Raw genomic sequence first — 24122 nt, 5'->3', positions numbered from 1 at the left:
TTGAGATTATAACTGAATCTTCACTAAAGTTTTCAATATGTTCTGCAGGAACTACATGGCCCGAGTCTCCTGTTGTTCCTGTTGATGTGGCCCTCATCTCCAGTCTAATCCTGAAGCACGTTCCTGCTTCTCGCATGGTGGTAGACCTCGGTCATGAGATCACATATGTGTTGCCGTACGAGTCTGCCAAAGATGGTGCTTTCGTTGAGCTCTTCCATGACCTAGATGATCGGCTTGCTGACCTTGGCATTTCGAGCTATGGTGTCTCAGATACTACACTTGAAGAGGTACGTGTAGCTTGTCTTGGCTCTCTGTCAACAAAAAGTTTTAGGATGTTAGCTGTGTTTTTGACTACATATGCAAGTTACTAATGATCTTTATTGGGTGTCTTTTTAGATTTTCCTTAAAGTGGCAGAGGACAGTGGAGTTGACACTGAAATCATCTCAGGTAAATTTTTACCTCACTATTAGCTCTCTAGTAAACTGAATAAGCAGTACAAAGACAAAAATCCATAAAAGATCTCATCTTGAATTTTTTTCTAGATGGAACTCTACCAGTGCCCAGACATAGACGACACGCATTTGGCGCTGACCACCAGAGCTGCCTCAAACCCCTGACCGAAGATGATAACTTTGACTGCAACCACTCTGATGGTGATCCAGGTAAACCTTAAAAGCCCTAAAACATCTATACCGTATATTTACGGTAGAGTCAGCCAAATATCTTCTTAATTTTTTTGGTTTTAAATGTGCTGTTGCCAATTCCTGTTGATATATTTGATCACCAGAATCGAAAGAGACAGACTATTTGAGCGTTACCAATGGGAAAGGATCATATCAAGTGAAAGGCTGGACTTTGAAGAGGCAACAGTTTGTGGCTTTATTGTGGAAGAGATTGCTTTATGCTCGCCGCTCAAGGAAAGGCTTCTTTGCACAGGTAGGAATGGGAAATATAGTCAGTAAAAAATAAATCTAGGCTGCGTTTACCAAAAACATTGTAAGACTAAGTAAGTCAAAGACACTGTTGGTGCCAATAGTTTCTATGATTCCCAAAAATATTGTAAGCCCAAGTAGATTGTATACACTATTAGTGCCAATGGTTTCTTTCCACGATCAAAGTAGATCGTAGAGACTACCGATGCCAGTGGTTTCTATAATCTAGTTAGGTTTATGCTACTTTTGGGAAACACAGCCCATATCAGTACAGTTCAGTTTTGATCAACTCACTTTGATTCTCTTTGCAGATTGTTCTTCCCGCTGTGTTTGTGTGCATTGCTCTGGTATTCAGTCTTATTGTGCCACCATTCGGAAAATATCCCAGCCTGGCTCTCAATCCCTGGATGTATGAAGAACAGTTCACATTCATCAGGTATAACAAGGACAATGTGCTACACAACATTAACTTAAAATACTTGCATGGAACCATTTAGATTAAATTCAATCTCTTTTCGTTACAGTGATGATGCTCCACATGATATAAGCACACAAAAATTACTCAACGCTTTATTAGATGATCCTGGCTTTGGAACACGATGCATGGAAGGAGAACCAATTCCGTAAGTAACGTACATGAAACCCTTTTTTCTGTAACTGCGAATATTTTTAATTTAATAAAAAACTAAGGTTGTCTTCTCCCATGGTTTTAGTGATGCTCCATGTACAATGGGCGATGAGGAATGGTCTTCACCAGAAGTGCCAGAAAGCATGATGGACATTTTCATGTCAACAAACTGGACCATGGACAACCCATCACCTGCTTGCGAGTGCAGCTGTAATGGCAAAAAGAAGATGCTCCCAGAATGCCCTGCTGGTGCAGGTGGACTGCCACCTCCTCAGATTAAGATGAGTGAAACCGAGACCCTCCAGAACCTGACAGGACGAAACATCTCAGACTATCTAGTGAAGACCTATGCACAGATCATTGGGAAAAGGTATGGCCTGATTGTCTATCCACATGAACTGAAATAGTTCAGTAGCATCATTCAACACATTAACGGATTGTTTCTTTCATAGCTTAAAGAACAAGATATGGGTGAATGAATTCAGATATGGAGGATTTTCATTGGGAGCTAGAAGCACTCAGGTACTTCCTCCTGCTGAAGAGATTGATGATGCCATCTCTAGAGTCAGGGAAATCTTCCAACTGGGGAAGGTAAGCTGAAACGTTGACTCTTAGGAAATTACTCAAATAGCTCTCAGGAACAGAGCATGAAGTATTTCTTCTTATCCTACGGTTTTAGGACTCTGGATCAGCGGCTGACCGTTTCTTGAAAAGCCTGTCAGCTTTCATCAATGGGCTGGACACTAAGAATAATGTCAAGGTGAGTGACAACTGGACGACTGTGATTTTTAAACCCATTCTAGACATTCTAAGTCTACTTGGAATGATATTTACTGGCATTTTGTTTTCAGATATGGTTTAATAACAAGGGCTGGCACAGTATTGGAGCCTTCCTCAATGTAATGAACAATGGTATCTTGCGTGCCAACTTACCACCTGGCAAAGACCCCCGTCAGTTTGCCATCACTGCATTTAACCATCCACTCAATCTGACCAAGGAACAACTTTCTCAAGTGGCTCTGTAAGCAGTGAAACATTGATTAAATGCAGTTTAAATAACGTTAAGGACACTGGTCATGTTTTTCTAATCTCTGAACCCTGATTTATGGCATTTCAGAATGACCACCTCAGTGGACGTGCTGGTTTCCATCTGTGTGATCTTCGCCATGTCCTTCGTCCCCGCCAGTTTCGTTGTCTTCCTCATTCAGGAGCGAGTGAATAAGGCCAAGCACATGCAGTTTATCTGTGGAGTGCAGCCATATCTCTACTGGCTGGCCAACTTTCTCTGGGATATGGTAAGTGTTTGATTTCACTTTCAAATCTCATAATGCACCATTCACCTACTTTGGGTCAGCTGATGACCCAAAATCTCTAATGCACATTTCTGTTTTCTGGTACAGTGCAATTATGTTGTTCCTGCTACTCTGGTGATCCTGATCTTTGTGTGCTTTCAACAAAAAGCCTATGTCTCTGCAACCAACCTGCCTGTTCTTGCCCTTCTACTGCTTCTTTATGGGTAAGAAAGACAGATCAAGACATTCACTTATATTGATCATTCCAGCTCAATAAGGCAATAATTTATGTAGGTACTGACAATATATTTTTTTGTAAATGGAAACAGAAAAAAAGATTTTTATAATAGAAGTATAATAAAATACGGGAGAAACAGATTATAAAGTATGTTTAGGGACATTTTTGAAAAAATAAATATTAAATAGAAATCTAAAAATAGAAATAAAAATCACATTATAAAGTATGTTTGTGTATATTTTCTAAAGACATTTTGAAAGAAATGGAATATAACAGAAAAAATACAAAGTACTTTTAGGTTAATTTTCTGATGAAGATGTGAAATAGAATAGGGAACAAAATGTAAAGTACATTTAGGTGTATTTTCTGAATAAGAAAGAAATTGAATTAAAAAAAATAGTAAAAACTGATTGTAAATCACATTTAAAAATAAATAATGTATGTTTAGGTATATTTTCTGAAGAAAATGTGTGTGGTTCTTGTCTTTGCGAAATATGTTTCTTAGACAGTCTGATCCCTAGATATTGCTGGGGGTCCCACATGGGGCCTCTGTATATTTCCTGTAGTGAAAGGGCCCACCATCACATAGATAATATACTCTGTTCTGCAGATATGTAAAAACCCCTTTGGGGCCCCATATGGTATTATACTTTATACTTTCCAAAGTCAAAAGAGCCTACAACCTGGGAATCTTCTTTATGCTTGGGGCCTGACATGTGACCTCAATATACTGCCAATTTGCACATAACATTTTCCCTGATAATAAATACTTATTCTTGTCTCTTATTCTTGTCAGGTGGTCCATAACTCCTCTTATGTACCCGGCTTCATTCCTCTTCAAAATCCCCAGCACCGCTTACGTGGTGCTCACTAGTGTCAATATCCTCATTGGGATCAATGGCAGCGTGTCCACTTTTGTCATGGAGTTATTTGGAAATAATGTAAGAAATTGCTTTTTTGGTTTCATCCTAATGCAGTCTTACTATTTGCTATTCTTAGCAGTAATTCTCAAGCACACATCGTGATTTCTAATGCCGCTCATCCTCTGCTGCAGGAGATTGGTGGCATTAATGACATCCTGAAGAACGTTTTGCTCATCTTCCCACACTTCTGCCTGGGTCGAGGTCTCATCGACATGGTGAAGAATCAGGCCATGGCTGACGCTATGGAGAGATTTGGTAAGATTAGCTTGCTCCACTTTAAATGAATTTTTTTTGATGAAGATTACAATAAGAGCGATTAAATTCAGACTTTGACCTCATCAGCTTGATCTGTGTCTACTTTATTACCTGTAACTACGGAAAGGGTCATTATTATAGATGCTGAATGCTCTCTTACCTTGCATTAGGTGAGAACCGCTTCCGTTCTCCATTGGAGTGGGACATGGTGGGCAAGAATCTTTTTGCTATGGCTGTGGAAGGAGTGGTTTTCTTCATCATCACAGTCCTTATCCAGTACCGTTTCTTCTTTGAACCCAAGTAAGCAACATCACAACATGACTTTCAAACAAATTACATTTATATGAATTGCTAATGAAATTATGGATTAGAAGATCTAAAGAGATGGCTTGATTATTTTCCACAGGTCTTTAAGTGCCAAGTTGAGTCCGATCGGAGAGGGAGAGGAAGATGAGGATGTGGCCAGAGAGAGGCAGAAAATCATGAGTGGAGCTGGACAGGGAGACATTCTTGAACTCAGGCAACTCACTAAGGTCAGCAGAAATCCTCTGCTGATGATCACAGATATTTCAAAATTTTATCAACTTTAGTATTTCAAATTTAGTCAAATAAATGGTGCCCTCATCAATATGTCATCCTTTTTCAGGTGTACAAACAGAAACAGAAGCCCGCTGTTGATCGTCTATGTGTTGGTATTCCTCCAGGAGAGGTAATTCATGACAGCTGCCTCATGATCAGCCTCATCCGAATGAGTTACTTCTACTGTAAGACCACAAACTGACATGTTTCCTCCTTTCAGTGTTTTGGTCTGCTTGGTGTCAACGGAGCCGGAAAGACAAGTACTTTTAAAATGCTGACCGGAGACTCAGTGGTCACTAAAGGGGAAGCATTCTTGGCTGGGAAAAGGTACAGAGAGTAAAATAAAAGTAGTTATTACATTAGAACAGATGATACTTCCTTATAACAGCTTAGTCTATTATAAACACACGTCATAGGTTAATCTTAAAATTCTGTGAGTGTGAATGCATTTTTTGAAGACGCTGCTCTTTCTTATTTCTAGTATACTCAGAGAAATAGATGAAGTACATCAGAACATGGGCTACTGCCCTCAGTTTGATGCCATCAATGATCTGCTGACAGGACGGGAACACCTGGAATTCTATGCCATTTTGCGTGGTGTACCTGAGAAGGAAGTTTGTGAGGTGAGCAGAGTATATGAACAAACACGAGTATTTAGTGATTTGAAATAATTTTTATTATATTTTTGATATAATTTCACGGTATGTGACATTTAGGGTGAATCATACAGGTCCATGTCATATTTAACCCAAAACAAAAAATAACCCCTGAAATTGTACATGCTTAAAAAAATTAAATGAGACTTATTTTCCACATTTGACATGCCAAATAAGTGCTTGCACCACCATATGTTCATTATCCAAAAAAAAAAAAAATTGCTGTATTTAAGTCATTTCCACTGACAATACAGTGAATTACAAATAAAAATATATATTTTGCATACATATTTTGCATTTTGACCATTAAGCACATTTCCCTGTAATTCTTATCTCATTATTGTCATGCATAAAAAGTATTTATACAGCCTTTAACTTATGCTGAATTAAACTTAAAAAAATATGAAAAAGGAAAAAAATAATGTATTATAGTAATGACAAATTACAATTAAGAACAAACTTATCAGAACACAGCCATATCACCCTGCAGCCCAAGACTGGTTGCCCACTGAATCTAAGCAGGGTTGAGCCTGGTCAGCACCTGGATGGGAGACCTCCGGTGAAAACTAGGTTGCTATTGGAAGAGGTGTTAGTGAGGCCAGCAGGGGGTGCTCACCCTGTGGTCTGTGTGGGTCCTAACGCCCCGGTATAGTGACGGGGACACTATACTGTCAAAAAGCACCGTCTTTCGGATGAGACGTCAAACCGAGGCCCTGACTCTCTGTGGTCATTAAAAATCCCATGGCACTTCTCGTAAAGAGTAGGGGTGTACAGCAATACACAATAAAGCGTTATATAAATGCATCATTTATTCATTCATTCATTCAAACTAAATTGCAAAAAATGGTAACGGCAATTTGAGGGTATATATATTATTTTTGTCTGTTTTTTATAATATAATATATAATTTCTTCTTTTGATTTTAAGTTAAACGTGACTTGGTTTTGTGAAATTAACCCTAATAGGAACTATTAAAGTGTTGTTAGTTTTACTGATGTGTTGTATCTTGGGCAGGTGGCTGAGTGGGGAATCTGTAAACTGGGCCTTGTGAAGTACATGGACAAGAAAGCAGGAAGCTACAGCGGTGGCAACATGCGCAAACTCTCCACCGCCATATCACTCATTGGAGCCCCACCAGTGGTCTTCCTGGTATTGCATTTCCTCAAACACACACACACACACACACACACAAAGACACTTACACAACTGGCTCGAAGTCTTATGCCTCCTAGGGTGAATGTCTGCAAACTAATCAACAAAAACTGGATCATATGACCACTGTTTGGTTATTCTCTCAGCTGGGTTTCCCGCTCTGGTTGTATAAGGAGTTCAAGACTATAACACCCCCAGAGCTAAATTACCCTGAACTCTTTAGCCTTCGCCTTCAGAGGCCTCATAATGGGTTGATTACACAAAGATCACATAAGAACGCTTAAGAGTCAGCAAGCCTGTTTCGGTTCAATTGAGTATACGATACACGTGTGAAGAAGAGACGGTGTAGCTAATCAGTGCGTGTTTCCTATTGAACCAATGGTCGAATCTGAGCCTGGCTGTGCTTTTGGTTACAGGACGAGCCCACCACTGGAATGGACCCCAAAGCACGACGAGCTCTGTGGAACTGCATCCACAGCGTCATCAAAGAGGGACGCTCTGTCGTACTTACCTCACACAGGTACATTCACTACTTAAACTGAACACTAACAGTCAGCTAAAGTTATAGACAAGGACATTAAGTAAGCTACTGCTAGACAGCAGCACTGGCAGCATTAGTGATAGTATTGTTTTCCTCTAAAACCTTCATGTCTTTTTAGTTTAGCTTCGATTTTCGCTAAGCTTAGTCTTCCATCGGTCACTAGGAAGCAGTATTTCATCTGTTTTCTTCCATACTAACCCGTGCTCTGTTCACTCTTAGTATGGAGGAATGTGAAGCACTGTGCACCAGGATGGCCATCATGGTGAACGGCAGGTTCCGCTGTCTGGGTAGTGTCCAGCACCTGAAGAACAGGTAAGATCATGATGAAAAATATAGTGTGTAGCAATCAGGTTCTCGAAGCAAGAATCTCATTTATTTTCTCCATTGGGGAATTGGTTTTTAAAGATTATAGACAGAACTACTGTGTGCTGTGAGGTTGTTAGTTGATCATCTAAGCATTGTTGAATTAGTCAGTTCAAATTATTCCTTATTTTTAATTAATTGTGTGTAAAAATTGAATTTTTCTGAAAAACTACATTACCCATGATTCTGCAGAGAAATCTCTACCAATCAGAGAACCAAAACAAACTACCCCAAAAGAAAAACTACTTAAATATTTACAATGTACATATTTTGCAATATACATAAATGTTATTTCTAGATACACTAGAAACACCAGCAACAAATCAATAGTTTTATATTTATCTGTCATTTTAATCGATTTTGTCATTGTAGTTCTTTCCCTCATTGAGGTCAAGTACACAGCCTTTTTGTCCAATTTTCATATATTTTTTGGCCCCAAATCAAAGTTTGTGATTTTGTGAATGACTTCGTAGCTGGATGGTTTGGTTCATGGTTTATTTAAGCTATTAAAGGTACAGTGTGTTAATTCTGCACAATAGCGGCGTCACTGAATGGCAAAAATAATAACTCAAATCAAGAACATTAAGCATTTAGCATACATTACTTTTTAGACATGTGTAGGGGAGTTTTGATGCATATACATGTATGTGACATCACTTGCTCCTCTTCCTGCAGATTTGGCGATGGGTACACCATCATTCTGAGGGTTGCGGGGCCAGATCCTGACCTGCAGCCCGTGATGAAGTTCATTGAGAGCGAGCTGCCAGGAAGCACCCTGAAAGAAAAACACAGAAATATGCTGCAATACCAGCTTTCCTCCTCCCTCACCTCCCTCGCTCACATCTTCAGCATCCTTGCTAAGAACAGAGAGTTTCTCAGGATAGAGGACTACTCTGTGTCCCAGACCACTCTGGACCAGGTGAGGGAGCATTTCCAACCCTAAATATCACTGGCACATTTATGATTAGGGTTTGTTATACATGTAGCACAGTGACCCCTACTGAGAGCAAGAGGAAGTTAAAAAAACAGTGTGAAGAATGTCAATAACCAAACAGTTTTGGTTCCCATTGATTTCCATAGCATTTTTGTCCATACTGTTTAGTTACCATCATTTTTCAAAATATCTCATTTTGTGTTTCACAGTAGAAAGAATGTCATTCAGGTTTGGAATGGCACGAGAGATGGAAAAATGATGACATTGTTTATTTCTGGGTGGACTATCCTTTTGGGACATGGCGCATGAATAATATTCATTAAAGACACCAAAAACTGACTGCTAACTGAAATAATGCAATTTAAAAAAAATATTTTAGCTAGTTGCCAAGGCAGCATTTTCCATGTTAATTTAATTTAAGTTTAACTTGATGTACTACAATAACTAAAAGAAAAATTGATTTTTTTTTATAGTCTATATATAAAAAAACTGAATATTAATAAAAACTGTAATAATACCTCAACGATACTAAAATAACACTGATTCACAACACTTAACTCCCATAATGCGAAAAGTGAATGTTTGGCAGTAAATAATGTAGGTGATTATTGGATAAAATTACTTTTTCAGCAGAAAATTTTTTTACATTTTGATTAAAAATAAGGAAAATAAACTTTTTCTTTACAATAACTTACACAGGTATTATTTAAAAACTACACAGGGTGTTAAGTTTTATTTAATGTTTTATATTAATATCTGTCTTTATATCTCATATACTAGTATAGTATATAATTATATATTTATGTTTTTTTTTTGTTGTCTTGCTGTGATTACTAAATACTCTTCTTCCCAATCATCAGGTATTTGTTAACTTTGCCAAGGACCAAAGTGACGACCACTCAGACACCTTAATTCGTCGCAAAGAGACAGCGGTCAACATGACCCTCCTGAGCCCTCTGTCTGTTAAAGAGAACATGGAGAAGCCAATAGAAAGCTTTGTGTGAGCCGGTGTCTCCCTTTACACTACATGCTAACTGGAGCCAGTGGATTCCACATATTTCACAATGTTTCTGCGGCCTTTGAACTGTGGTCTGCCGTTCTGACCTGTGTCTGAAGATAAACATCTTAACCAGTCAGCAGAGAGGCAGATACTGCAGCCGAGACACTCAATGCAAGTCAATGCAAAAGAAATTTAAAAGACTTCTCTCGTGTTTCTAGCATGGCTGAATCCGAACCATGTTAGTCACGGTGTTAAAAACTTGAAGCCATAATTTGTGGTGTAGTCTGACTGCACAGACTCTATTTTGCGCAGTCGTCGATAGAGATCGGTTTTCATCGTGCAAGATAATCGGCCCGATGGAAAAATGCCAAGGATCAATAATTCAGGGTCAGTGTCTTTTGTATTTTATTTTCTTAAGACTAGAAGACTGGGAATCACATGCTGAAGAATCAGAATCGTTTGCGTGGCCAAGGGCTGAACTGCAAAACTGAAAATTGTACTATGTTAAAATGATTTTGTTCTTAATATGTCTTTATTTATAAACAAGTAGTTGTTTTAGAGGTTTTAAAAAGTCAGAAAGGGCATTATTGTATAGGCTGTTCTATCCAAGAGTGCCTCATGTTATCTTTATACATGCCTTTATGAATGGGCGAAACAAAAAAGTGATTAATTTTGTAGGTTTTTTAAAAATAAAATAAAGTTTATACAAGTAAGCTTTAAGGTTACAATATGTAACAAATACCTCGACTGACACGGCAATCCTAGTGGATGCTCCAGGAGTCGCATGAACAACTTCGAAGGAAATCATTTAAAACATACCGTTTATGTGCCTTCTTTCGTATAAGGGCATCTGGTGTGCCCTTCATTGGATCTCTGGACCATTAAATACAGAAATCCACAAACACAACACTGATTCCAGCTGTATTACATAGCCGTTCAGTACAGTAAGGCTGATCTGTCCATACATTGAGTTTGGAATTTTAAATCAGTATTTTGGATCTCATTGGGATTGGCGACAGCGTTGTCCGCCTTTCATCCAAGCACTTTACTTGCTGTGTTGATTGAAATTTAATTTAATGTCAAAATGTGTTAATCTTTTTGCACTGGATTCTCCACAGACAATGTTTTTGCTGTTTTCCATTTACTATTTAGTTTTGGTTTGGGTTTGACCAAAACAATAGAACAAAAAAACCCTAAAAAGGAAAAAAACAAGTTTTAGTACCACAGTGATGTTCCTCATTAATACCGGTTTACATTTCAGATTTATGGCTGTGGATTGTCTGTTACTCGCTTTGTACACTTACTGTATTTACACAATAAAATGACAATTCTACAACCCTAACACTGTTTAATCTGTGACGTCATATTTGGAAATTCAACATATGTATTATTTTCAGTGTCAATCTGCTTAAAATGTTACCAAAAGAAGCTACACGACATCACTACATCTAATCCATGCAAAAATGCAAAACATTTTTGGATTTTGATGTAAGCATTTATTTACAAAAAGAATGACATTTGCGAAACACTGACGGTGAGTATCTGCAGTAGTTTGAGGATGGAAGTCTTACTGTGATGCTAAGCATTATTTAGACTCACAATCATAATTTGGCCATCAGTAAAAACGTCAAGGAACTTGCTCGAATTAAATCTGTTTATCAGTTCATGCACTGCGTCAATGAAATTTCCCTCTACATTTGCCTGAGTTTGGAGTCAAACCATGAAGCCATGTTATTTGATTGGTGAGAAAGCACAGGGGAACATGAGTTTGCTCTTCTGTGACACCAGGTACGCTGCACTCTCCCTAACTGCAAAAATAAAAAATACAAACAGTAAAACATAAATGGATTATTTTTCCAAGACAAAAATTCCCAGAATACTCTGATAATAATGGTATGATAATGTCCTGTGTAATGAGTTAATATATAAGATTGACCTGCCGCTACCACTCTGGCGTCTTCATGAGATGTGTGCCGTATCGCTGCCCGCTGGTCTGCGCTCTCATACCACCATAAAACATGCACTGAAATAACAGAATATATTTTTAAAAAAAGGTCACCAAGGTTGTATTTATTTGATCAAAAATACAGTAATATTGAGAAACATCATTACTATTAAAATGGTTTCTATTTTAAAATGTCATTTATTCCTGTGATGTTAAAGCTGAATTAGATTCACTATGAACTGATACAGCATTTATTTCAGGATTCTTTGATGAACAGAAAGTTCAAAAGAGCAGCATTTATTTGAAACCGATTTTTGTAGTCTGTACTGTTGTCTACTATTACGGAGCCCTTTAAGGGACATGGTGGTGGGAAAAATTCGGGGTGTGTGAAAAAAAATTCAGGTTGGGAGGAAAAAATATTTTTCAAATGTTTTTCGTTCTCATGCTTGGGCTATATGAACAAATACGGTCAATTTTAAATCCAAAATCTGTTTACAGTTTATACTATGCACAGAAAAGCAGATGAGCCCAGAACGGTACAGCTTGCTGTGGTTCATAAAACGCTTGACGAAGATGATAAAAATAGACCAAATATGCTATAGCATATTATTAAAATTGTACGGTGTACATGCAAGCCCAAAATATGAGCTGAATTGCACGATAAACGTTTTATCCCCCATAGAAAAGTGCGCTTAACGTGGCTTAATATAAAATAAATAAAAAAACAATGATAAAAAGCCCAAGTTTTATATTTTATAAAAAAATATACACTATATGCACAGAAAAGCAACGTGCTAAGAGTTTTTTTATAATGTTTGTCTGCAGGGGAGAAAACACTGTGCGTTCCGTTCTGGGCTGTGCATATAAACTGTAAACAGATTTGGTATTTTTAAAAAATCACCGTTTTCATTCATTAGCCTACCTTAAGCGTTTTATGGGGAGAAAAAGCTTACGTGCAGGGCGTTGCGTTCATATTCTGGGCTATTCTGCTTTATTAATAGCAATATAATAAGGTTATTAATATTATAATTTTATCAGCTTTTATTATTATCGAATTTGGTCCTCCAATGTCACAGTTTTAAAAAATTAAGCTACATTAAGTGTTTTAAATGACTGTCCCAAAACCGTGCCTTGAACTAAGCACTGACTGCATTTCTTTATTTGAGTCCAAGTTCAAATTAAAACTATGAACCGCTCCATTGTGAACATACGGAGCTGTAGGAACCACTGCAAGCTGTAAAGTAAACAGGAAGAGTTTGTCAGAACTCAATTGGTTTTGCGAGAGGATGCAAACGTTTTGCAAGGGAATGCAAATATCTTTGCAAGAGAACGCAAAAGTTTTGCGAGAGAACGCAAAACATTTGAAAAATATTTTTTCCTCCCTCTCCGAATTTTTTCCACTCACCCCAATTTTTTCCCACCACCATGTCCCTTAAAAGGCTCCATATACTTTGAGCCTTTGTTGAATAAAAGTATTCATACCTTTCCGAAAAAACTAAACAAAACAAAGCTACTTAACCCAAATTCTTGAATGCTATTGTATATTTAAATTACAGGTTGTAACTATGAAAAATGATTTGCCAATTGTTTTAAAACATATCTGCATTCTTGTCTTCACTCACCTTGATTGAGCTGTCCAAATTCGGAGTGAAAAACCCCAACTGCGTGGGCGTATCCTGACCCTGTGTGGGTGCCCACTGCTGCCTGAAACGCCTTGCCCCACACCGCCGGACCACCTGGCTTCATCTGGAAGGTGGTCAATTCGAAAACTCCTACAAAAATAACATATTTCAACAAAATCCGATAGATCAGTGGTTTTCAAACCTGTCCTGCAAGCACCCCTGTCCTGCACATTTTGTAGGTCTCCCTTGGCCTAGAGAATTTGAAATCTGTATAAATACTAGATGGCGCAGTCTGATTGGTCTAACTCAATCTGACCTAATAACATCATTATCACATGGCACAACTGATTGGTTCTCTTCTGTATGGGTAGCCAATGAGCTCTCTGCTCAACATTCAGAGTAGTGCTTATTGTAGCAGTTTCGCAGCGTGCTTCAGAAACCCTGCACCTTCCCCAGCTCCACCTGTATAGATCTGCTACGAGGTGATTCATGTATGCTATAGGGCGTTATTTCATGTATGTTATATTTTGCAGCAGCAGTATTTCTTGCATGCTCAGAGCAGCATGTTGTGGATGTATTGGCAGTAGCAAGTCTCGGTACTTGCTCTGTCATAGCAGCATCAGCAGCAGCGTAGCAGATCTATTCCGTCAAGACCAAATACATAAAAATTGTCTAGTACATTACCATGACAATCCCTCCAAGAATTGTCATGACAGAACTTTGTTTTGTTAACAATTTATGAACTTTTATGCATATTTATAATGACAAAGGCATGTATAAAGATAACATGAGGCACTCTTGGATAGAACAGCCTATACAATAATGCCCTTTCTGACTTTTTAAAACATCTAAAACAACTACTTGTTTATAAATAAAGACATATTAAGAACAAAATCATTTTAACATAGTACAATTTTCAGTTTTCCAATTCAGGAAACCTCTTTGAAAATGGTCATTATGATCAATCAATAAGTTGTTAAAATATTTATTTTTTCCTTTGCTTATGTTTACATCAACTATAGTACTACCACGTGAGCATGCATTGGTTCCCCTTTGAAAATCAATGAATGTTAATGCACATAGTTCTCACCTCCATCTTTGGGTGGCTTCTGAGTTTTGCTCCAGGGTACGAGGTATGTCACCTCATTATCTTGAGAGCTCAGCATGGGCATCGCTTTAGAGATGTACTGCTCAATCCAGTTGGGGTCTTGAGCAAGAGCTGCCCGCACTGATGCCCGCTGAGCATAGCTGTCTAAACACCATTACAGCAAAGACAGAAAGAAGTGCTTTGTGCTTTTAGACATTTTAAATAAAATGCATATAATCTTAGTAAGATTACTTCTTTAATGTATTAAAGAAAATTTAATACGTTAAAGTACACAAAATTTAAAATTCTTAACCCTCATGTTGAGATACAGTTTTGACCTGGAGAGGATTTTATATTTCCTGAAAATGCAAGTTAATGTTATCACATTAGACTAAAACTTATTAAGTCTGCTCACAAAGGTTATAAAATCTTCCCCCCAAAAAAGATAATTTTTGTACTTTTTCTTTTTCATTATTATTTTTTCATCTTGAACACTTGTGGTGTTCCCAGTTAAAAATGTCCAGCCTGCAGAAAAATGCTTGTACTTTTTTTGTCATGCTACATTGTTACCAAATACCAGATTTAATCTTTTTAATCAACTTGTTTTCTTTCAATTAGTACATATTTTGTTTTACTTTCTGGAACTGATTAATTGTTGGCCTCATTGATCTGAGCTTCTGTTTCTGAGTGAAAAAAAAATCATTGTAGTTAATGTTGGCATTATTCACTCAAAAACTGAGGTGCATAAACTCAGATCAATGAGACCTATGAGAAAGTTGACAAAAAAAATTGAATTCAAGATTTGGTGATAATATTGCATTAGATATTTACATTCAGTTTTTTGAAGGCTAGTCATTTTTGACCAGGTAAAGAATTGTCAGCACAGCACGAGTGTTTTAAATAGGAAGCAGGACGCCTCAGCTAATGTGGAACACCTGCTAACGCCTAGAATTAAAGTCAGGCTCCCTAAGTCAGAAATTTTGATGTTTTGTTGCATTTTACTTATTGACTAGAAAGTTTTAAAAGCATAAATTAGACGTTCAAGAATTCAGTCACTCTCACCATACTTCCAGATGTGGAAAACCTGATTGAGACCCCCGTATTCCACACTCCAGTATCCAATGAGCTCTGAGTGGGCTGTCCGCAGGTGGATCTTCTCATTGGTCAGTTTGAGGAAGGCAGAGTTGAGATGCGGCTGGATGCAATAGGTGCGGAACTCATAGAACGTTCCCTGCTGCTGCTGAGGTCCGGTGGAGATCCATGCCCTGGGCTGCTCGGGAAATAGAAACAAACTGCTAGTGTCACCATGTGGTCATTATGGGAACTCTTCAACTTAGATACAAGATCTACACTTGTCTGAATCTATATGAACCATGAGACTTCTGCTTCTGTTTCTTTTTTATTTCAGTTTCCTAAGATTTTTTAATGCACAGCCCCCCCCCCCCCCCCCCCATCCTAATCACTGAGTACATTTAAAAAACCTTGAAACTAACATGTGATGATTAAGATAAACTGTACAAATGTTTACGTTCTACAGGCTTAGACCAGCCAATTCCCACTGAAGTACAAAGGTCTGGAAATGATGTCCCAAATCCTGTATATATTATATACAGGATTTATTCAAACAAGACAACCCTATACTTAACTCTATGCAAGGACATGTTAAAAACTGAACAGCTAGACGCACGGTGTATAAATATAGAAGGGTCAAAAAGTCTCCGCATTAGGGATACATTTTCTTTTTTGACCTTTAAAGACAGAAATGTAAGAAGACAGACATGAAGTTTTTGTACTATTTCAAAGTCACTAAATCAAATAAGCAAAGCCACGTGAACTCCTATGCACAAAAGGTCAGCTTTTCTTAATTTTCACAAGATGCTCTTTGGATATTTCTCAAATCATCCAGGTTTTACAAATGTTTGTAATGTTTATGCAGCTGAACTGCTGCTGTCATAAAGAGCCATATTAAGACTTTCCACAGAAACTGTAATGCTTAGAATATAGTTTGTTATTCATTTTTACAGTAGAATGTAAAATATAATCAATTTACCAGTCTCAGACATTTGGACCTCACTATATAATTAATATATGCATGAAAAACACTAATGAAACACACTGTCTATTAAACACTTCTGGAATGATTTCATGTTTTTGTAACTCCTGACACAGCCAAGGTCTTAACAAACAATGTAACAATGGAGTTACATGATCATATGACTGACAATGGTGGGCGTCCTCTGACACACCTCCAAAAAACTAGCGTTTGTCTTTTAATTCAGTGCCATTAAAAAGTCACACAGGTTCAGTATTATCAAACTGTTCTGTATAGAAAATTTAAACTGTTGAATGTGAGCTCTTTCCCAATGTGTGAAACTAGTGACTGATGAGTAAACTCACCGTAGGTCGGCTTTTCACAGACAGACAGTGTTCTGCGTGGCGTGACGCGTTCCGGAAAACAGCGCGTAATTGTATCATTTTATCAGCGTGGATCTGATTCTGAACTGTATTGACGAGCCAGATGAGACGTGCAGCACTGAACGAAGTTCACTGTCAGTACGGAAGCCGATAAGTAGGCTACTATTCGACTTCGCTGAATAAAACAATCAGCGTTTGCGCAATATGTTTTTTTTTTTTTTCAGTGGGCTGAAAAAAATTATAATAAAATTATATAATACATTATAATAATATTGAATTATTTTTATTTATGTATTTATTTATCATCAGCCTTTAACATATAAATTTATAATATTTAAAAAATATTGTACAGGTATATGGATTACATATAGGTTGTCAACTTTTGTAAACTTCTGATTCTCTATATATTTAAAATATATGCCTGTTTCTCTTGCAGACAGAAATAGATGTGTCTGACATAAACAAATACTAATCCTTTGCACATTAAGGAAACATTTTGCCCTAAAATAGAAATGTTTAAAAAAAAAAAAAGTATCTTATGTTTCCCACGGAAGCATTTATTTGATTAAAAATACAGTTATAAAAGTTATATTGTGAAATATTATTACAAATGTTTTTTTTATATCTATTTTTATATATTTTACCATGTAATTTATTCCTGTACCTCATGACAAAGATGAATTACCTTATCAGTGTTGAAAACAGGGCTGCTTAATATGTAATGTGTTGTGGAAATGGTTACACATTTTCCCCACAATCCTTTGATGAATAGAAGGTTCAAAACAACAGCATTTAATTAACAATGTAAAAGTCTTTACTTTAATGGATTCTTGAAGAATAAAATCATTGATTTTTTTCCCAAAAATATTTTTGTGTATTTATTCACCCTCTCATTGTTCAAAACCCATATGCTGTTTTTTGTTTTTTGCAGAACACAAAAAAACAGAAAAATTAATTTTGAATTTACAGTCTTGTTATTATATATATATATATATATATATATATATATATATATATATATATATATAAAATTTTATACAAATAATCCAAAACACACACATTAAAAATTCATAAAATTATCAATATGATGACTTTTTTAAGTTATTAAAGTTAATTTAAGTTATTAAAGGGATAGGCCACCAAAAATAGCAATTCTGTCATAATTTACTCACCATTCCAAACCTGTATGCATTTCTTTCATCAATTAATTATTTCTTCAATTTATTATTTCAATTATTCAAAGATAGCCTGTATGGGGGGTGGGGGTATTCAATAATTGTTATTAATCTCAAGATTTTTGTCGATAAAAATAAGTAGAATATAATACCTTCAAACTTTTATTTATCTCTTTAATTACTTGATTTATTTACAGTTAAATTTCAGTTGAATTTCTCTGTTTTGTGTTGTGTTGTATTTAATTTTCACTCCCCTATATAATTGTTAAAATCGGGATTTCCATTTTGCACTTTTTCATAAGAATTAAAATTTATAGCAATTTCACAAATTTTCAAGACGATGTTCTCTTTTGCTACATATATCAATTTTTAAGTTCAAAGTGTTTATCAATCCAATATTCCCTGCTAAATTATGTAGTGAAATATTACATTACATAATTATTGTTAACCGCATTCCATGTTTAGTGGAATTCCATTAATTTCACTTTGGAGCCAATAAACAGGGACACACCTCCCAGCCAGACCTGTTTTGAGGGATATTATACAGACCAATGCATTTTGGATTGTGCTCAGCAATTTTTGGACAGACTGGAATGTTTATCCCTTAATAAAGAGAGAGACAATAGGGAGGCTCTGTTCTCAATGTTGTTGACGGTGGGTAGGTGGGGCAGAGAGCCGTCAAAATATCAGCACCTCTCCTCCTCCTCCTCACTTTCAAACTATATGTTGCCGGTCATCAACGATACAACACTCAGAAACGAGCTGGAAGTCATCAGTTGCTACGTAAAAGCTCTCTGCCTGAATTTACAAATACAAATTACCCTTTTAATATCCTGAGTTCCTTCATTTAAGTATCATGACCGGAACAGCAGTGGCTCTGATGAGTCTGGTCCTCATCCTCTCTGTGGGTAAGTCACTCCCATTGTTTTTTTGTTTTTTTTTATTATTTTAATCATTGATGTGAGCCATTTGCAATTAACTACAGAATTATTACAATGAGATTAATCCGACAGTACACATTTTTTCAGGTGCAGAGGATAAATCAAGACTCTACCGCAGGGTAAGTCCATTTATGCACTAAAACTCAGAACAAACACCTATTAGAAGATGATTTATGATGCATAACTGTGAATTGTGTGTGTTTTTAATTTGACAGCCTGCATGTGGGGGTTTGAGCATCAATCAAGCATGCCCTCTCAACTTCTCTCCAGTGTGTGGTAATGATGGCATCACATACGTCAATGAATGCACCCTGTGTGTGCAGAGAATGTGAGTCCATTCATTTGCTTGTTTGTGTATAGGATAACAGCATTACTGTATGGATTTTGCTGCTAGTTAGCAAGTGTTATGGTATGGATGCTGGGATTTTGAATCACTGATAGGGTGTTTGTTTTTTAGGCACACTAATGCAGACATTTTGATTGTGAAAGACGGCCAGTGCTGAGGTGGAGGACCTTATCATCACTTCACTTTTCATATCTATGTTTGTTTAAGAGTGTTGTTTGCTATACTCATCCAGAGGATGTGATCAGTATACCTATAAACAGGAGACGTGTGAACACCTACCACATGTTAAAATGAAAAATATAAGTGCTAAAAGCAAGTAGCCTACTAATATGTCAGTATTATCACATCTGAGTGACTTTGAATGAATAGTGCTTTGATTTTCTACTCAGTCAGTTGGTTTCATGATACTGTCCTGTCTTTCTTTAACATATTTCTTTCTATAATATCAATTTATTCCCTTATTTCTGTAGGAACTGCTCTGAGTGCAATGTTTTAGGGGTGAAGTTTTGGGATTTACAGCTTATTTTTTCTAAATATGTTTTTTAAAAATCTAACAAAAATGGAAATGTGACATGATGACAAGCTGTGGGAAGACCATTTATACCTTTACCTTTTTTTGCTAATAAAATAAACATACCTGACCAAACAAATCTAAGCCTGACCAGCTTCACTTTGTTGGTTTCTGACAGTAGGGAGCTAGAGGATGCCCTGGATTTTATTTGTATGATGGGAAAATTCCACATTCACAAAGCGCGATGCCTTAACTTTAAACCTAATTGTACAATTTTCTCTTCTGATCTACTTTTGGTTTACTCATCTCTTCAAAGAATCTCCTCTAATAAAAAAGCCTTAAAAACATCCAATATTATAAAAAAATTGATAAATAAGTTATAATTTTTATGGTTGTAAAATGTTTGTATAACTGTGTATGACTGTATATTTATGATTTTTTTATTTATAGTTTATTTATTTTTTCATTGTATCCCCCATATGTTCACATGTATTTATATTCTCATGTTCATGTTCTAATGTTTATCTGTTTATCTCTGATAGTGTCATAATAAAAAAAAAAAATAAAAAAAAAAAAAGCTTCACTTTGTCTTGCGTTTCTTTGCATGCTCTTTTAACTCTCCTCAAAATTGCCAATGAAACATCTCGTTCTATTAAAAACATTGCTGACAGAACTTTTTAATTTGTGTCAGATGCAAGTCATTACGCTTTTAAATCTGCTAAAGCGGTTGATGTTTCGTAAACTGTGTGGCGGAACAACATTTTCAGAACTATATATTTTGAGGGACTGTATAGGGTGACGTACCAATACAATGACCGCTTACGCACATGCGAGTTTTGATAAAACATACTTCCGGTTAAAGAATAATATCTTGTAAGCCGTATAATGTTAAATATTTAAAAAATACAACGCGTTTTAAGATAAACACTCATTGAAGTTCATCCTGAGGCATGAAAATGAACATTTAATTAATTACGATGAGTTACGCCTCACAAATATTCGGAACTAACAGAAATATTTAAGTTAAACATTAAATAACTCGTATTTTTCCTGATATCCTTATGCTAAGACTGTTATCGGTAAACTTTCGAGGGCTTACAGAGCACAAGGCACTCTTAAGTCTTAATTTCAGTACATCATCTGTCATGGCCAAAAGCAAATTTGAATACGTGAGAAACTTTGAGCTCGACGACACATGTTTGAGAAACTGTTACATTGTGGTTCGGCTAGATGGACGCAACTTTCACAAGTATGTACTTCTGTACAGTTACAACATGCTATTGCAGTCTTATGTTTGTACAATTTCGTGAAGGGTAGAAAATGAGTGATGACTGAAGTGATTTTCAAAGTGATCATTATGATTCCAGGTTTTCTGAGCAGCATAACTTCATGAAACCCAATGATAACCGAGCTCTGGGTTTGATGAGCTGCAGTGCCCGTTCAGTCATGGAAGAGCTGGAGGACATCACTATAGCCTATGGACAGAGTGATGAGTTCAGCTTTGTGTTCAAAAGATCAACCACTTGGTTCAAAAGAAGGGCCAGGTACAATGCTGTATATAAAAACATTGCTGGAATATGCTTTCTATCTTGATGCCAGACACCACAGCTAGAAGATGGTTGTCCAGTGTTATGCTGTCTAGGAAACTCACCCATTAAGTGTTTTCCTTTCTCTCTACAGTAAACTGATGACCCATGTGACATCCCAGTTTTCCTCTAGCTTTGTTTACTACTGGAAGGAGTATTTTGGGGAGCAGCCGCTGCTGTACCCACCCAGCTTTGATGGCAGGGTGGTTCTGTATCCGAGCAATCATAACCTAAGAGACTATCTGAGCTGGAGACAGGCAGATTGTAAGTGAATGTATTTAGTAGTAGATTTAGTGATACAATGTGTTTGACTGTAACATGTATAAAACAATATGATAGTATGAAGTAGAATCATTTTTACTTTTGAAATTTCGACAAAAACTGGACCACAAAACCAGTCTTAAGTGTCTGTTTTTCAAAATTGAAAGTATATGAATAAATAAGCTTTCCATTGATGTATGGTTTGTTAGGATCGGACAATATTTGGATGAGATACAATTATTTGAAAATCTGGAATCTGAGGGTGCAAAAAAATCTAAATATTGAGAAAATCGCCTTGATCAAAAATGAAAATGGAAGTTTTCATACAGTCACAGTACGAAATTTACTAAATATCTTCATGGAACATGATCTTTACTTAATATCCTAATGATTTTTGGCATAAAAAAATAGATAATTTTGACCCATGCCATGTATTTTTGGATATTGCTACAAATATGCCCCAGAGACTTTGTGGTCCAGGGTCACATATGGTAATATTCACATGTTTGCTTGTAATGGAGAATTAATAACATAAATATATTGTATTTTGATTATGCATTAAAATATAAATGTCAAATAAAATCCATTATTTTTAGGTGTCTTAGAAATGAATGTCCAGTTATAGAAATTATTTAAATATTTAACAATGGAGTTGTTGGAATTACTCAATTTTTACATTTCACATTTGCTATTTCTATTCAGGTCACATTAACAATTTGTACAACACTACGTTTTGGACGATGGTGCAGAAAGGTGGACTAACCACAACGCAAGCTGAGGAGAGACTCAGTGTATGATCAGTTAAAGTATTTTTATGTTTGCTCTGATTTGTTTTCTTTTCTAGACCAGTTATCATATAGATTTTGATTGAGAGTGCTTGTCACTAATGTAATATGAACATGGCAGTATTTAAAAGCTGACAGGTTTTGTCTGTCTTTTAGGAATATTATCCAATAAAGAGATTTAACTAGAAACATAATCAATACTTTGCAAATATAATACATAAATGTTTAATTGTGCATTATTAGATTTTATTTTTCAATATAAGTTTAAACGCACCTAATTCCAGTACAGTTATTTTGTCTGTTCACATTACATAACTGTAGTGTAATGAAGAAACTAAAAAGTTGCATAATTTTTCCCATATACAGGGAACACAAGCAGCAGATAAGAATGAGATATTGTTTTCTGAGTTCAATATCAATTACAATAACGAATCCCCAATGCACAAAAAAGGCACGACTTTAATATGGGAAAAGGTAAGCTGCAGCTGCAAAACATTTTTTCTTTAAATTATCTATTATCTTAAGTGAAATTTTTAACTCAAATTCTTTACTTTAGGTGAATGAAACCACAACTAAACTTATCAAGCGGCCAGATGAAGGAGAGACAGAAATGAATGTAACACGGACAAGAAAGAAGGTCACAAGTCATTCTTGTGATATCATTGGAGATCAGTTCTGGGAAGAACATCCAGGCATTCTGGAAAGCGACCAGTGTTGATCACATGGTTAAAAGACTGTACCAGACCAAAGTTCATTTTTTCCCTTTGGTATTAAATAAATAATAAAAAAACTTTCTGTGTTTTATAGTTTATTGTCTAGTTTGGAGGAAAAGAAACAGAATGGAGGGGGATGTTGCCATGTTATTTTTCCCCCTAAGATTCCTAGTGGAGATAAGGAATGACACAAGGATCTTATTCTCTCCTGCAGGGATGAGCATCTGTTTCACCTCACCCCCCACCGTTTCCTCTCTGTGGTGATGACTTTAAAAAGGCAGTTTTTCTTCAGCCAAATTTCAGTGTCATTGCATATCCTGTACAATGGGGTACATTTAATGAAATGAGAATTAAATAATTACTTTAAGAAATATTTTGCGTTAAACTCAGTCCACAGCATGGCATTTTGCTGTATTTGATTACCACAAAAATTATGTAGATTTGTGCCTGCTTTTTCTTTAAAAGAATAAAAAGCAAACGTTAATAAAATAATTACGTTAATAAAATAAAGTTTTGGTGAGGCCTCTATGATAGAGGTAAATGGGGCCAATTTTTGGATATTTGCAATCAAAAATGAATCTTATAATTCCATAAAAGCACATAAAAATTGTGCATTGATTAAAGAGCTGTTTAAATTGAGCTCAATCTCAGATTTTTACTTTAAATATGTAACATCAAAGCTTTGATTTTTTTCAGCGATCTGATGTAGCGTGTGCTGGTCTGGTCCTTCCTTACTTTGATGTTAGAATTATTGCTCACGCAGCATGTAGTCTGATCATGAAATCTCTCTCTCCTTATCTGTGCTTCTAGTTTTAATGAATCACCGCAAGCAGCAACATCTCCCCTCTACGCTACTCTCTGTGCTAGCTGTTTTGAAGCCAAGGTGTATATTATTACACTCAATGTTGTATGTAGTGTGTAATATGGTATCCCTGACCTGGTTTTGTGCTTAAATTATAACAGCGAATGTACACCGTCACTGTAACAACTGTAAATGCCTTTCAAGACCAAGCATGAATTTGATATTTTTACCACTAATATTTTAGCAAAGGTCAGTATTATTGCTCACTCAGCATGCAGGCTGCTGATAGAAATCTGTTTCTTTTAGTTTGAATGAATTACACTTCACTCTGCTAGTTATTTTGGTGCCACAGAGTATTTTATTTCATGTAAGGATATATTGGGTATCCCTGACCTCATTTTGTGCTTAAATTATAACAGTGAGTAATGTATAACGGCAT

The 24122-nt window shown here is 36.3% G+C and overlaps 4 protein-coding genes across 4 annotated transcripts in view; 3 read left to right on the top strand and 1 right to left on the bottom strand.

The window, feature by feature from the left end:
• LOC306853509 (phospholipid-transporting ATPase ABCA1-like) overlaps window positions 1-10834 on the top strand; it is a 31991-nt gene extending 21157 nt beyond the window's left edge. Inside the window, exons 24-47 of the mRNA XM_079390984.1 lie at window positions 49-287; window positions 397-448; window positions 544-663; window positions 789-937; window positions 1245-1369; window positions 1458-1556; window positions 1647-1931; window positions 2014-2152; window positions 2241-2321; window positions 2413-2582; window positions 2679-2856; window positions 2962-3077; window positions 3888-4032; window positions 4146-4269; window positions 4440-4569; window positions 4676-4802; window positions 4916-4978; window positions 5069-5175; window positions 5330-5471; window positions 6519-6653; window positions 7073-7176; window positions 7417-7509; window positions 8236-8479; window positions 9355-10834. Of these exons, the coding sequence (XP_079247110.1) occupies window positions 49-287; window positions 397-448; window positions 544-663; window positions 789-937; window positions 1245-1369; window positions 1458-1556; window positions 1647-1931; window positions 2014-2152; window positions 2241-2321; window positions 2413-2582; window positions 2679-2856; window positions 2962-3077; window positions 3888-4032; window positions 4146-4269; window positions 4440-4569; window positions 4676-4802; window positions 4916-4978; window positions 5069-5175; window positions 5330-5471; window positions 6519-6653; window positions 7073-7176; window positions 7417-7509; window positions 8236-8479; window positions 9355-9498 (3311 nt within the window). The 3' untranslated portion in view covers window positions 9499-10834. The remainder of the gene's footprint in view (window positions 1-48; window positions 288-396; window positions 449-543; window positions 664-788; window positions 938-1244; window positions 1370-1457; window positions 1557-1646; window positions 1932-2013; window positions 2153-2240; window positions 2322-2412; window positions 2583-2678; window positions 2857-2961; window positions 3078-3887; window positions 4033-4145; window positions 4270-4439; window positions 4570-4675; window positions 4803-4915; window positions 4979-5068; window positions 5176-5329; window positions 5472-6518; window positions 6654-7072; window positions 7177-7416; window positions 7510-8235; window positions 8480-9354) is intronic.
• On the bottom strand, window positions 9313-16762 carry nipsnap3a (nipsnap homolog 3A (C. elegans)). The gene is made up of 6 exons (XM_079390985.1): window positions 16546-16762; window positions 15211-15418; window positions 14152-14313; window positions 13062-13211; window positions 11431-11517; window positions 9313-11302 (listed from the first exon to the last, which is right to left on the bottom strand). Exons 1-6 carry the CDS (start codon window positions 16621-16623, stop codon window positions 11226-11228), a joined length of 762 nt encoding a protein of 253 aa, XP_079247111.1. The 5' UTR covers window positions 16624-16762; the 3' UTR covers window positions 9313-11225.
• A 1683-nt stretch (window positions 16763-18445) lies between these two features.
• On the top strand, window positions 18446-20084 carry LOC306853147 (putative pancreatic secretory proteinase inhibitor). The gene is made up of 4 exons (XM_079390347.1): window positions 18446-18646; window positions 18767-18798; window positions 18895-19007; window positions 19137-20084. Exons 1-4 carry the CDS (start codon window positions 18595-18597, stop codon window positions 19180-19182), a joined length of 243 nt encoding a protein of 80 aa, XP_079246473.1. The 5' UTR covers window positions 18446-18594; the 3' UTR covers window positions 19183-20084.
• A 234-nt stretch (window positions 20085-20318) lies between these two features.
• thg1l (tRNA-histidine guanylyltransferase 1-like) lies at window positions 20319-23245 on the top strand. The gene is made up of 6 exons (XM_079390346.1): window positions 20319-20785; window positions 20904-21080; window positions 21217-21386; window positions 22086-22174; window positions 22535-22642; window positions 22725-23245. The coding sequence occupies exons 1-6, from the start codon at window positions 20598-20600 to the stop codon at window positions 22884-22886; spliced, it is 894 nt and encodes a 297-aa protein (XP_079246472.1). The 5' UTR covers window positions 20319-20597; the 3' UTR covers window positions 22887-23245.
• The last annotated feature ends 877 nt before the right edge of the window (window positions 23246-24122 follow it).

This window comes from Barbus barbus (genome assembly GCF_936440315.1).
Source record: "Barbus barbus genome assembly, chromosome: 33".
Taxonomy (NCBI): domain Eukaryota; kingdom Metazoa; phylum Chordata; class Actinopteri; order Cypriniformes; family Cyprinidae; genus Barbus; species Barbus barbus.
This window is presented reverse-complemented; position numbering and strand designations above follow the sequence as displayed.

What these genes read in the sequence shown, in the direction of transcription:
- thg1l (XM_079390346.1), top strand. Translation starts at nt 20,598, where the DNA reads ATGCTAAGACTGTTATCGGTAAACTTTCGAGGGCTTACAGAGCACAAG. An exon ending in GATGGACGCAACTTTCACAA is followed by an intron (nt 20,786 to 20,903) that starts GTATGTACTTCT and finishes TTATGATTCCAG; the next exon opens with GTTTTCTGAGCAGCATAACT. An exon ending in GAGCTGGAGACAGGCAGATT is followed by an intron (nt 21,387 to 22,085) that starts GTAAGTGAATGT and finishes ATTTCTATTCAG; the next exon opens with GTCACATTAACAATTTGTAC.
- LOC306853147 (XM_079390347.1), top strand. Translation starts at nt 18,595, where the DNA reads ATGACCGGAACAGCAGTGGCTCTGATGAGTCTGGTCCTCATCCTCTCT. An exon ending in GGTCCTCATCCTCTCTGTGG is followed by an intron (nt 18,647 to 18,766) that starts GTAAGTCACTCC and finishes ACATTTTTTCAG; the next exon opens with GTGCAGAGGATAAATCAAGA. An exon ending in AATCAAGACTCTACCGCAGG is followed by an intron (nt 18,799 to 18,894) that starts GTAAGTCCATTT and finishes TTAATTTGACAG; the next exon opens with CCTGCATGTGGGGGTTTGAG.
- nipsnap3a (XM_079390985.1), bottom strand. Translation starts at nt 16,623, where the DNA reads ATGATACAATTACGCGCTGTTTTCCGGAACGCGTCACGCCACGCAGAA. An exon ending in CTGTGAAAAGCCGACCTACG is followed by an intron (nt 15,419 to 16,545) that starts GTGAGTTTACTC and finishes TTTCCCGAGCAG; the next exon opens with CCCAGGGCATGGATCTCCAC. An exon ending in TTTCCACATCTGGAAGTATG is followed by an intron (nt 14,314 to 15,210) that starts GTGAGAGTGACT and finishes AATGGTGTTTAG; the next exon opens with ACAGCTATGCTCAGCGGGCA.